Source organism: Lynx rufus, unplaced genomic scaffold (assembly GCF_022079265.1).
Source record: "Lynx rufus isolate CCGP_SWC_20201006 ecotype Redwood Valley unplaced genomic scaffold, mLynRuf1.p SCAF_1, whole genome shotgun sequence".
Classification (NCBI taxonomy): domain Eukaryota; kingdom Metazoa; phylum Chordata; class Mammalia; order Carnivora; family Felidae; genus Lynx; species Lynx rufus.
Window position 1 is genome coordinate 108,739,234 of NW_025814823.1, and position 14,409 is coordinate 108,753,642.

Sequence of the window (14,409 nt, forward strand, 5' to 3'; positions counted from 1 at the left end):
TAAAGGCTGAGAATCTAGTGGTAAGGCTGTTACACTAAAGCAGCCAATGAAATACTGCCATGAATTCAGAGAATAGCCATAGGAATGGAGGGGAGTGGAAATACTAAGGAGTCTTTAGGATTCAGGACCAACAGGACTTCATGAATGACTGCCTGTGAGAAAACAAGAGAAAGGGGGGGATTATGGATGATAGCCAAATTCCTGGCTCATATAACTTGGGTGGATGAAGATATCTAGCACTGAAACAGAAAACAGAACTGCTTCAAGGGGGAAAATAAGTTCAGGTTGGGGTATGTTGAATATCAGATACCATGAGAACCCATGCAGTAATGACAAGTAAGCGTTTGGTTACACTGATCTACAACTCTAGGCAGTGAAGATGTTCTATATTACACATGATAGAAAAACCAAACTAAACAAGCTTAATTGAAAAAAAAAATGATGAACTCTCATAATTTGACCTAAAGTAGATGGAAAGTTCAGGCACAGCTGCATCCAGGGACTGCCCCAATGATATCAAGAATCCAATCACTCTATCACAACTCTAATCTCTTTATGTGACCTCCATTCCCAGGCCTCCATGTGTGGACACAGGTGGCTCCAGCAGCGTTCCTTTCAGGTAAAATCCTTTCAGGTAAAAATCCAAAAGGAAAAAGGAAAAAGTCTATATCCCAGAATTTCCAGAAAAAAACCTCTGAACTTGATTCCAATAGAATCATTTTAGGCCATGGCCCCATTTCTAAACCAATCATTCTGCCAGAGTTGGGTGGGCTATGTTAATTTCCTTAAATCATTAAAGGCTCACCCCTGGAACTAAGAAGGGATCAATCCAACCTAAACCATATGGCTTGGAAATTCAAAACCCAATTAGGATGGAGGTAGAGGGGAATTAAAATATAATAATGAACAAGTGTAATTCCTTCACTCAAGGACCTTATAGTCTAGGAAGAAAAAAACAGAATTTGACAATTAACTATAAGTATTATTATAATTATTACAATTAACATTATGATAATGGGCAAGTATAGGATGCTGTGGGTATATAAGGAAAGACAAGTAACCTCTTGGGGGACAGATGCAGAGACAATCACCACACATGTCTACTACCAATACCCATGGCAGTTACAGACAAAGATTTAGGGTCAACTGCAAAAAGATAGTGACTGAAGTCAGAGATAGATGAAATCACCCAGGGAGACTGTGTAACATTAGAAGAAGCCCTACAATAGAACCCATGGAAGCACCAAAATCTAAAGACTGAACAGAGGAAAATGAACCTTCAGAAGAAAGAGAAGAGAAAGAGCTGGAGATTGGATAAAAGTCTGGAGAGTAATGTTTCAGAGAGGTCATTCCTTTCTGGAGGCTTTCAAGAAGAGAGCACTAGTCTGCATTATCAGTAGCTGGGAAAGAGAGGTTAGATATGATGAACACTGAAAAATACCCCTTAGATTATCATCAAGAAGATTGCTGGTAACCTTGAGGGGAGCAATGTCCGTGGAGAATGAGAGTTGAAGCCAGACTCTGTGTGTATTGGGGGCAGGTGGAGGAGGAGGATGTGCTGAGGAGTGAGGGATAGGTGTGAAAGTAGCACTCTTTAGGAAATTTGGGTGTAAAAGGGTGAAGAATGGGTATGTAGAAGAACATAAGGAGTCAAGGGAGGATTTAAAATGTAAAATGGGTCAACATTTTAAAATGCAGGTTAGAATCTGCAACAACATGGATGGAACTAGAGGGTATTATGCTAAGTGAAACTGGTCAGAGAAAGACAAATATATGACTTCACTCACATGTGGAATTTAAGATACAAAACAGATGGATATAGGGGAAGGAAAGCAAAAATAATAGAAGAACAGGAAGGGACAAGACATAAGAGACTCTTAAATACAGAGAACAAAGGGTTGCTGGAGGGTTTGTGGGTGGGTGGGGGATTGCTAAACGGGCAAGGGGCGTTGAGGAAGACATTTGTTGGGATGAGCACTGGGTGTTATATGTAGGGGATGAATCACTGGAATCTACTCTGAAAGCATTATTGCACTATATGTTAACTAACTTGGATGTAAATTAAAAAATAAAAACAAATAATTTGAAAAAGTAAAAAGTAAAATAAAATGTAGGTTAGAAAGCAACATTAGAGTAGAAGATGTTGTAGTTAACTTTTATCTGGAAAGTCTGGGCATTATATCCTTCATAGAAACACATATGCTATATATACAATATGAGAAAGAGGCCATTCACAAGTGAACAAAGCATGATGAATTACACCTTGGAGAAGTGAAAAAACACTCCAGTTAAAAATTTCTAAATGAAAATGACATAACATCTGCCCTTTCATGCATTTTTAACTATTTTCCTGGGGACTTACGACCTGAGATTTCTTTTTCATGAGGTATAATTAGAAAAATTTAAATGCTTGAAATTAATATTAGTTATACATTGAAGTAAGGGGTCCAGTCCCATTGTTAACTGTTTTTAGATCACAGACAACATTGAAAATGTGATGAAAACTATGGAGACCCTCTTTCCAGAAAAGAACTCTTTTTATAATGCTCTTCTAGGGAGGTTCACTGAAGGACCTTGAGACCTACCCACAGATATAAAGTGAAGAATACAACCTTCTTGTAGGATTTGCCAACAGTAATCTGCTTTGGACTTCTCATGTCTTCTAGACAGCAATCTAAAGCTTATTCAACTTTCCTTTCTCTTAATAATACTTTAAGTCATACCTCCACCCCTAAGCCTTGAATGCCAATTGCAACTCCTTCCCTCTCATTTTTCTCTATGCTCTAGCTGATAAAACAAAGTGGATTTAAATAGTCCTGCCTTCAGATCCAGGCTCTGTCACTTTCTAACTCACATCAGCCTGGTCTAAGTATTAACCTCTCTCTGAGCTAACTCTATTTTCCTTATCAGCAATACGAAGTAAGTACTTATTTCCTCCAGCCCCACTAGGCCCAGCCGAAGAATCAAGTGTCATTCTTTCTCCTAAGAACCTACCACCTGATTAGAAACTATCAAGTATAATTTGTCCTTTCCCTTCCCACTTGGATTATAAACTTGGGAGTTTCTTTTCCCCTCACTGCTTGTCACATTTCTGCTTTTAAAACCAAGTTGTTCTGTTAGTTGAATACTGATTTAGAATTCAAATCTAGGGGCACCTGGCTGGCTCAGTCGGTGAAGCATCTGACTTCGGCTCAGGTCATGATCTCACGATTTGTGAATTCAAGCCCCAAGTGAGGCTCTGTGCTGCCAGCTTGCTCAGAGCCTGCAGACTGCTTCAGATTCTGTGTCTCCCCCTCTCTCTGCCCCTCCCGTGCTCATGCTCTGTCTCTCTCTCTGTCTCTCAATAATAAATAAAAACGTTAAAAAATTTTAAAAACATTCAGATCTAAACTTGGTTTTAGCCACCATCTTCAATGATCTTTTCTACATTTCCTAGTAACTTTCCCGTATTTCACCTCCAGATGGAAACGTGAAATAGAAATTAAAAATAGTTTTGTTAGTCGCTTAAGACCTTGTCAAGTAATTTACAAAAATATCTTCATGGAACTCATCTTTAAAAATGAATGTTATACTGGTTACATAACCTCAAATTAATCCATTGATTTTAGAATTTTCTTTCATATTGAAGCAGCTTTGAAAATTTGACTTATTTACTTTTATGTATAATAACATTAATAAACCATTAAGAATTACAATTTCACCAACAGTTATACAACTGATGTTCTCTGACAACAGAGCTGCTGCTTTTTAGGAAGGGCGGTGTAAAGACGCCACAACAAGTAATATCACACATACACAAACACAAAAAATCCTACAGATAGTATAAGCTAAAGGTTTGAGGATGAGGTAATATATCAAATACTTAGTGTATGATTGATTGTACATATTATACATTCCCTGCTTCAGCAAACTTGAGTATAGAATTTCTTTCAGTCAGACCTGGAATTAGGTCTCTCACTCATGTGGTTTCAATTAAGTTCTGTTAAAAATAGCTTGTAATATAAGCATTTTCATTTTTAGTGCTTCAACAACTTTAATACTTTTAATTCATACAGAGGACAAACTTTGGGAAAAACACAAAGGAAGTTACACAGTATTCTGGTACTTGGCTTTTTATAAACAGCTAAAATATCTAGTTAGTGTACAGTCTTTTAAGATATTTATTCTTATTTTACAATACAAATACACATATTTAAGAAGATACAGAAGAATGTCTCTTTACAGACTAAATTATAAGAATCTTGGTAGAATTTAAACACCAGGATATATCACAAATAATTAGAGAATTTTGATTTTTGAATTACATATAATTTCAGGCAGATATTCTGCTTTATGGACTTTGGCTTCACATTCATGCATATCTTCAAAGTGGTGAAAATTCAGCCACAGCTGCTACATCCTGCCATTTGTTTTTATTATAATATCTGGAGAAAAATACAATAATAGATTATTCCATATATATCACAAGAAGGTGACCAATAATTATTAATAACCACTCTCTGGGGGCATGAGCTCTTGACACCCAACCAATATAGTTTCACTCTGTCCCTTATTAAACAAATCCAGAGGCCATTTAAAAATAAAAATAAAAAGAGGAATAGCTGGCACACTCCTTCCTGGACATGCTGAGGTTACTCTCTGAAGTCAGACAATGACATTCCACTGGGAAGTCCAGCAAAGATGGCTGACAGTAGCAACACAAGGCCTCTAACTCCAGCCATATAACCTGGAGGAGTCGATCCAGCTGTGCTCCTCATCCCTGTCTTCCTCAGCAACCACCCAGCAAGAAGATCCTCACATGTCCCTACCCACCCTTCCTTTGTGTTCTACTCCTCTATGCTGTAGCTAAACCCAGGTTCTTCCTAATACAGGATTTTGGGATTCATAATCTATCCTCTGATCCCTACTAAAGACTCGGAGTATCAGTTCTCAGAGTCCAATCTCAACTCCAGCCGAATGTAACTACTTTCAGTTCCTTAACTACCTGATGATACTTTAAGCCCCTGTGCTTCTATTTATCATGGTGCCTCTGCCTAGAAAGCCTATACTCAGAATGCCTCTGAGGGCTTCAGATCATCCTTCAAAGCATCTCCCTATGTATCCCAACACAGTCCTACATATGTGAAAGTACCTATTGGACTTGTTTTACCTATGTGACTTCCTTTATGAGATTACAAATTTCATAAAGACAACTATGTCTTTATCTCAATATTACCAACCACTAACTTCATCTAACATATGACATCCAGTCAATGAACTTATTGAATAAATGAACCAATTAACTGCAGAACTTCATCTTTTTTGACATCGAATCAACAAGAAAAAAAGTGTCTGTTTAAATATAATACAGAAGCCCAATGTATAAAACAAAGAGAAGCAAAACTGTTATGTATAGATGAGCTGAAAAACTCAGAGCCCTATCTACTCTACCCCACATGCCTTATTTGACAGCTACCCAAACTAATGAAAACCAAGAAAGCTAAGTTCTAATTCTGATTCTGCCAATAGCTGTGTGAATATGAACAAGTCACTTATTCATCTGGCTAAGTCATTTTTATTACATGTAAAATAAGCAAAATAGACCAGATCATTAAAAGGCTATCAAATTTTAGTGCTTACTGGAATCACTTTGAGAGTTCTTCAAATTGTGGATTCCTATGCCATATCTCTAGAGAATGTAATTTTCCAGGTCTGAAGTAATTCTGGTGTAGGTGGTCAGAGGGCCACCCATCAAGAAACCTTGGACTGGATGTTACTGAAGGCCTCTTTCACATGGATGTACCATTCTCAAACTTCTATTTACCCATACCACCTCATCTATCACTTCTCTTTTGGATTCCTCTTGTGGTTCACTTTCACCACTTTTTTTCCCCTCTAATCAGCATTAATGATCAAACATCATAATGAGCAGGGGTCCTAGACCATCAAAAGTAAGCTTCATACTGCAGTCCTGATTAGATAACTGCCAAACTAGCTAAAACGTTAAATGCCAGGACTAAAAATAGGCCGTTACATGTTCAAAATAACACGATCACTAGTTAGCTTGGGGCTTTGCTATTTTTATTAAAGGAAAGGCACAGACAAATGGCCAGAAGTTGAAAGGGAATTACTTAAATGAAGAGGCTGCCAAATGAGGTGAGAGTCTAGAAAGAAGCCAGGAGGTGGCATAATTGGTCAGCATACATCAAGGGGTCTCTCTGAATCACATTAAAAATTTCAGTCTAAACACTTGGAAGAACTTCCCAGACACATTTTAGTATTGATTTGTTGCATACTTAAGCCCAAAATTGTGATATTATCTCATGTCATAGACTAATATGCACAGCCATAAAATTAAAAGAAGTTTCTCTATTTTTATTTTATTAAAAAAATTTTTTAAGGTTTATTTATTTTTGAGAGACAGAGAGAATCCCAAATCCTAAGCAGGCTCCACACTATCAGCCCCAATGTGAGGCTCAAATTCATGAACCATGAGATCATGACCTGAGCCAAAATCAAGAGTAGGATGCTTAACCAACTGAGCCACCCAGGTGTTTCTCTCTGTTTTTATTTTTTAACTTTTTTTGTTACACCCAAAAAAATGTACATATATGTACTACAAAGCTTGATGGGTTTTCACAAACTTACCATATCTATGTAACCAGCATTCAGATAATGAAATAGAACACTACTAGCACCCTAGAATTTCCTCTCATAATGCTTTCTAGTTAATAGTCACTCCCTAATGAGGACATCCACTATAGTGATTTTCATCATAGTTTAGTTTTACCTAGCTTGGTACTAAATATAAGTAATGTGAAATGTACTCTATTGTGTCTGGCTCCTTATGTCATCAATATCATTGCATGCAACTGCACATTGTTGATGCTCACTGCTACACAGCACTCCCAATGAAAATGAATGTAACACAGTATTGATCCATTCTACTGCTGGTGGGCACTTGGATTATTTCCTGTTTGGGTCTATTATCCAAGTGCTTCTATGAACATTCTAGCATACATCTGTTGATGAACATGTATATACATTATAGTTGGATATACTCTTGGAAGTGGAAATGATGGGGCTCCATGGTCCAGGGAAATGGAATTGCAGGGTATCTTTTCATCTCAGTGAAATTTCTAGGGGCCTAGTGATATGAGAATTATACCTCCTAAAATAAATTGTAAGTTATTGCTCCTCCTACAACCAAAAACTGATAAGTTGTTGCATCTGGCCCCTCCTACTGGGTCTTTTCAGATTTTGGAGTCAACACATACCTCATTTGAGTATACTACTTCAACCCATTTACCAAGTACCTAAAGGCTACTGGTTTTGAGGAAGCCTTAGAATAGGAGAAGGTTCTATAACAGGTCCAGGCTACTGAGCAAGATGCTCTGACACTTGTACCAAAAGATCTAGCAGATCCAGTGGTGCATGAAATGTCAGTGAGAAATATACATGTTTTATTGGATCCTGTAGGTGAATCACAGCACACAGGTCCTTAGGATTTTGGAGCACATCTCTGGCATCTCCTGTGAACAACTACTATTTTTTTTTGACAAACAGCTTTTGGTCTGCTACTGGGCCTTAGTAGTGACTCAATACTTAACCACGGAACACCAAGTTACAAAGAGAGCTAAGCTGCCCATCACAAATTATGCACAGTCTGATGCACCAAGCCATAAAGTTAGCTGTGCAGAGCATCACTACACTATCAAAGAGAAATGGCATATACGAAACTGAGCTCGAGCCTGAAAGGCACAAGTAAGTTAGATGAGGAAGTGGCCCAAATGCCTATGGTCCACACTACTGCTATACTATCTTCTCTCTCCCCGCCTGTACTTTTGGCATCATGAAGAATTCTCTCTACAATCAGCTTACTGAAGAAAAAAAAACGCCTCAGACTTGGTTTACAGATATGCAGGCACAACCTAAAATCTCCTTTCTGTGGTATCCTTGAAGAAAATTGGTGAAGGTATATTCTCCCAGTGGGCAGAAAGAACTTCAAGAAATATATCTCAATGTTCCCTTTGTTAAAAGGAAAAATGGCCAGATATGTGGTTATATACTGATTCATGGATTGTGGCCTATAGTTTGGCTGGACAGTTAGGGACTTGGAAGGGACATGACTGGAAAATTAATAACAAGAAAATTTAGAGAAGAAGCATATAGATAAACTTACCTGAATGGGCAAAAAATGTGAAGATATCTGTGTTCCCTGTGACTACTAACCCAAGGATGATCTCAGCAGACAAAGACTTTAGTAATCAAGTAGATAAGAAGACCCATTCTGTAGATACCAGTTAGCCTCTTTCCCCAGCCGCCTCCATCACCAACTGATAAACTAATGAACAAAGGGGCCATGGTGGCAGGGACAGTGGTTATACATGGGCTCAGCAGTCCACTGAAGCCAACCTGGCTACCATCACTGATGAATATTCAATTTATTAGTAGGAGAGACCAACACCTAATTCCCAATAAGGAACCATTCCCTGGAGTGATCAGCCAGCTACCAGGTGGCAAGATGATTACCTCGCACCACTTTCATCATGGTGACAGCATTTTACTCTTACTGGAATAGACACTTACTTTGGATATGGATTTGCCTTTCATGCATGCAATGCTTCTGCCAAAACCACCATCCAAGGACTTAGAAAATGCTTTATCCACCTTCATGGTATCCTGAAGAACATTGCTTCTCATCAAGGAACTGACTTCACAGCAAAAGAAATGTGGCAAAAGGCCCAAGTTCATATAATTCACTGATATTTCCATGTTCCCCACAATTTTGAAGCAGCTGACTTGACAGAATAGTAGAATGGCCTTTTGAAGACTTAGTTAGAGTACCAATTAGGCAGCAATATCTTGCAGGGCTGGGACAAGGTTCTCCAGAATGTTGTATACGTTGTGAATTAGCATCAAATATATGGTACTATTTCTCCCACAGCCAGGATTCATAGGCGCAGGAATCAAGAAATGGAGGTGGAACTGAGATCACTCAATATAACCACTCGTAACCCACTAGCAAAAATTTTTTGCTTCCTGTTCCCATGACTTTATGCTCAGCTGTCCTAGAGGTCTTAGTTCCAAAGGAAGGGATGTGTCCACCAACAGACACAACAATGATTCTATTGAACTGGAAGTTAAGACTGCCACTTGGCTGCTTTGGGCTCCTCAGGCCTCTGAATCAACAGACAAAGAAAAGAATTACTGTGCTGGTGGGGTGACTGATCCTGACTACCAAGGCGAAATTTCCTCCACAATGGAGGCAAGGAAGAGTATGTCCAGAAATCAAGAGATTCCTTAAGGCATCTCTTAGTATTACCATGCCCTGTGATTAAGGTCAGTGGAAAATTACGACAACCCAATCCAAGCAGGACTAATGGCCTAGACCCTACTTAAATGAGGTATGTATCACCCTACGAGTTTAAGAACTATAACCAGCTGAGGTGCTTGCTGAGGAAGAAAAAAATATGAAATGGGTAGTGGAGGAAGGTAGTTATATATACCAGTTATGTCCACATGACTAGTTTAAGCAAGTATCTTTGTTTTCTTCCCCCTCTTATTCCCATATCATCTAACATAAAATGTCTTAATAATAAATTCACTTTATATCATAGCACTTGAGTTACAGGGTATCAAGAAGAGCAAACCCCCCCCCCCCCACCAAGGATTTTGGATCCTCTTCTGGGAAAGGAATTAGCACATTTTGGATTGTATGTAGGACAGGTACATTATGTTAGGCAGAAGTATGACTTTGTTACTGTCTTTATTTACAGATTAAATATGATTTAAGGAGATGTGTATGAACACATACTTGACATGAAGTAGACTGTGATGGTTTGTTGTATGTGTCAATTTGGTTAGGCTATATTACCCAATTAAACTAAATAATAATCTTGGTATTGCTGTGAAGATAATTTGTAGATAAGTTTAATATCTATAATAACAGACCAATCTGATAAGAGATTATCCTTGATAATTGGGCCTCACCAATCAGTTGAAAGGCCTTAAGAGCAAAACCGAGGTTTCCCTGAGAAAGAAGAAATACTTCCTAAGGACTGCATCATCAGTTCCCACCCAAGAGTTTCCAGTCTGCCCTATAGTTTTCAGCCAGACCCTACAACTGCATAAGTCAATTCTTTGAAATACCTCTCTCTCTCTCTCTCTCTCTCTCTCTCTCTCTCTATATATATATATATATATATATATATATATATCTGTATACATCTAGGTCTACATGTGTACTTATAACCTACTAGTTCTGCTTCTTTGGGAAAAACCTGACTGATATGTCATCTACTATTCCCTACCACCATGCTAATGTCATCAGAGACAGAGATAGAAAAAAGCCTATTATGGGGTCTCTGTCTTTGAAAACCTCATAACCTGAAGAATATGAAAAGTCAGCATTGTGAATTATGTGAGGTAGTAATATATTACTAAGCATCAAATGAGTAGCACTGAATTAAAAAACAGAAAAAGACTTCTGTGGATTTAGGGAGTGCTCAGAGCAGACTGTGTAGCAGAAATGGGGACAAGGATCAAAAGCAAGCAGTTTAGTTGGATTGAGGTTTTACATAACCTATTAAATTTCAATTGCTTCATTGCCTGCTTACTCATAAAATGTCCCCAGGCTCCAATGATTAATCAGACATTCTGTCTGATATACAGTCAGGAGAATACAGAAAAACCTAAATTTGGAGTTAAAAAAAACCTCGAGAGATTGAATTCTTCTCTACCACCCAATAGCAGTAAAATCTTGGACAAAATGCATACTATTTTAAGTTCCATATTCTTTACATATAAAATGAGAATAATAATCAACATCTGTCTATTATAAAGCCATAGTAAGAAATAAATGAGATATAATACAAACTTAGCTCAGATCCTTTCACAGAGGAGGTGCTCAACCAATGGTAAGTGAATGTAAAAATATATGAAAAATATTTTCAGAAAGAATGCTACTAAAAGTGAAACCCTACTAGCAAACCAGATTCAACAATACATTAAAAGAATTATTCACCATGATCAAGTGGGATTTATTCCTGGGATGTAGGGCTGGTTCAATATCCACAAATCAATCAATGTGATACATCACATTAATAAAAGAAAGGATAAGAACCACATGATCCTCTCAACAGATGCAGAAAAAGCATTTGACAAAATACAGCATCCTTTCTTAATAAAAACCCTCAAGTAAGTAGGGATAGGAGGAACATACCTCAAGGTCATAAAGGCCATATATGAAAGACCCATAGCTAATATCATCCTCACTAGGGAAAAACTGTGAGCCTTCCCCCTAAGGTCAGGAAAATGACAGGGATGTCCACTCTCACACTGTTACTCAACATAGTGTTGGAAGTTGTAGCCTCAGCAATCAGACAACACAAAGAAATAAAAGGCATCCAAATCATCAAGGAGGAAGTCAAACTTTCACTCTTTGCTGATGACATGATACTCTACGTGGAAAACCCAAAGACTCCACCAAAAAACTTCTAGAAATGATCCATGAATTCAGCAAAGTCACAGGATATAAAATCAATGTAGAGAATTTGGTTGCATTTCTACAAACCAACAATGAAGCAAAAGAAAGAGAAATCAAGGCATCAATTCCATTTACAACTGTACTAAAAACCATAAAACCCCTAGGAGTAAACCTAACCAAAGAGGTTAAAAATCTATACACTGAAAACTATAGAAAGCTTGTAAAATAAATTGAAGAAGACACACAAAAAAATGGAAAAACATTACATGCTCATGGATTGGAAGAACAAATATTGTCAAAATGTCAGTACTACCCAAAGCAATCTACATATTCAATGCAACCCCTATCAAAATTACACCAGCATTCTTCACAGAGCTAGAACAAACAATTCTAAAATTTGTATGGAAACAGAAAAGACCCCAAATAGCCAAAGCAATGTTGAAAAAGAAATCCAAAGCTGGAGGCATCACAATTCTGGACTTCAAGCTATATTACAAAGCTGTAATCATCAAGACAGTATGGTACTGGCACAAAAACAAACACATAGATCAATTGAACAGGATAGAGAACCCAGAAATGGATCCACAAACATATAGCCAACTAATCTTCAACAAAGCAGGAAAGAATATCCAATGGAAAAAAGACAGTCTCTTCAACAAATGGTACTGGGAAAACTGGACAGCAACATGCATAAGAATAAACCTGGACCACCTTCTTACACTATACACAAAAATAAATTCAAAGTGGATGAAAGACCTAAATGTGAGAAATGAAACCATCAAAATCCTAGGGGAGAAAACAAGCAGCAACCTCTCTGACCTCCACCAAGCAACTTCATACTAGATATGTTGCTAAAGGCAAGGGAAATAAAAGCAAACATGAACTACTGGGCCTTCATCAAGAAGCTTCTACACAGTGAAGGAAACAATCAGCAAAACTAAAAGGCAACCGATGGAATGGGAGAAGATATGTGCAAATGACATATCACATAAAGGGTTAGTATCCAAAATCTATAAAGAACTTACCAAGCTGAACACCCCAAAAACAAATAATCCAGTGAAGAAATGGGCAGAAGACATGAATAGACACTTTTCCAAAGAAGACATCCAGATGGCTAACAAACACATGAAAAGATGCTCAACATCACTCATCATCAGGGAAATACAAATAAAAACCACAACAAGATACCACTTCACACCTGTCAGAATGGCTAAAATTAACAACTCAGGCAACAACAGATGTTGGCAATGCAGAGATGTGGAGAAAGAAGAACGCTTTTGCACTGCTGGTGGTAATGCAAACTGGTTCAGCCACTGTGAAAAACAGTATGGAGGTTCCTCAAAAAATCCAGCAATTGCACTAGTAGGTATTTATCCAAAGGATACAAAAATGCTGATTCAAAGGCGCACATGCACCCCAATGTTTATAGCAGCGCTATCAACAATAGCCAAAGTATAGAAAGAACCCAAACGTCTATCAACTGATGAATGCATAAAGATGTGGTATATATTATACATATACAATGGAATACTACTTGGCGATCACAAAGAGTGGAATCTTGTCACTTGCAATTACGTGGATGGAATCAGAGTGTATTATGCTAAAAAAATAAGTCAGTCAGAGAAAGACAAATAGTGTATGATTTCACTCATATATGGAATTTAGGAAACAAAACAGATGAATATAGGGGAAGAGAAGCAAAAATAAGATAAAGACAGAGAGGGAGGCAAACCATAAGAGACTCTTAAGTAAAGAGAACAAACTGAGGTTACTGGCGGAGTGTTTGGTGGAGAATGGGCTAAGTGGGTGATGGACATTAAGGAGGGAACTTATTGGGAGAAGCAGTGGGTGTTATATGTAAGTGATGAATCAGTAAATTCTATTCCTGAAATCATTATTACACTACATATTAACCAACTTGGATTTAAATTAAAAATGAATAAATAAATAAATAAATAAATAAAAGTGAAACCCAATAACACTAAATTTCAAATAGTTGAAAACAGTATCCTAGATAAATATATTTAACTCAGTGGCATAAGCTAATTTTTCAAAAGATTAAGTATTTGACATTAAAAATTTTTTCTGGTCAGGTTCTGACACCGAACCAAACTTTTTATAATTTCACCATTTTCACTTTGTACAAGAGCTCTAAGAATACAATTTATAAGCAGACTTCCTGTGCGCATAAGGAATTTACCATGAAAGAATGTTTTATATCACCCAAAAAGTAGGCTCTGCATTCACACTATAGTACCTTGGGGAATATCTTTAGGTGGAGAATATTTCTTCTTCTTTACAACAACACCTTTACTTTTCACTTGTCTATTTCCTGGTGTTGCTCTAATAATACAACATATTTCTGATTTATTTGAAGGAAACTGAAAAAGAAAAAACCAGGTAATGCATAATTCTTCCAGGTACTATATTCGTATGTTGTTTTATTTCAAAGGCAAATATTCTCAACATCCATATTTCATACATATTAACTATAGAAAGCATTTATGAAATGCTTACTCCACTCCAGACACTAATGAATCGGTTTGAAAACATTTCCTTATTTAATAATCACCAGAAGCAGATAAGGCAGATTATATTTAACACTATTTGAAAATGAGAAACTTCAGTTAAAAGAATTTTGGTAACTTATTTAAGGACACAGAGAGAGTAATGATAGAGTTAAGATTCAAGCATTCCAAAGTGTGAGAGCAAGTCTATATAATTTACTGAATTAAAACACAAATTTAATTTAATTCTGAGCCAAACACTAGATTTCCTTGATTTCTCAACTCAATGAATTTTGACAGCTGCCCATCAAACAGACAAGACAGGCTCTAGATTAAAGTAACACACCTTACTTCTTAGAACTCAGAAGTAGAGATATGTATTTATCAAGGGCTCCTCACATTTTAGGTAAAGCTGATACAGAAACATCTTCTGCT

At 37.2% G+C, this 14,409-nt stretch overlaps 1 protein-coding gene across 1 annotated transcript in view; it reads right to left on the reverse strand.

The window, feature by feature from the left end:
* Window positions 1-553: 553 nt before the first annotated feature.
* Window positions 554-14,409, reverse strand: part of MEIKIN (meiotic kinetochore factor) — an 89,921-nt gene continuing 76,065 nt past the window's right edge. The window contains exons 13-16 of the mRNA XM_047076008.1: window positions 13,725-13,848; window positions 8,569-8,693; window positions 1,442-1,592; window positions 554-627 (exon numbers count right to left, since the gene is read on the reverse strand). Coding sequence (XP_046931964.1) covers window positions 554-627; window positions 1,442-1,592; window positions 8,569-8,693; window positions 13,725-13,848 — 474 coding nt within the window. The remainder of the gene's footprint in view (window positions 628-1,441; window positions 1,593-8,568; window positions 8,694-13,724; window positions 13,849-14,409) is intronic.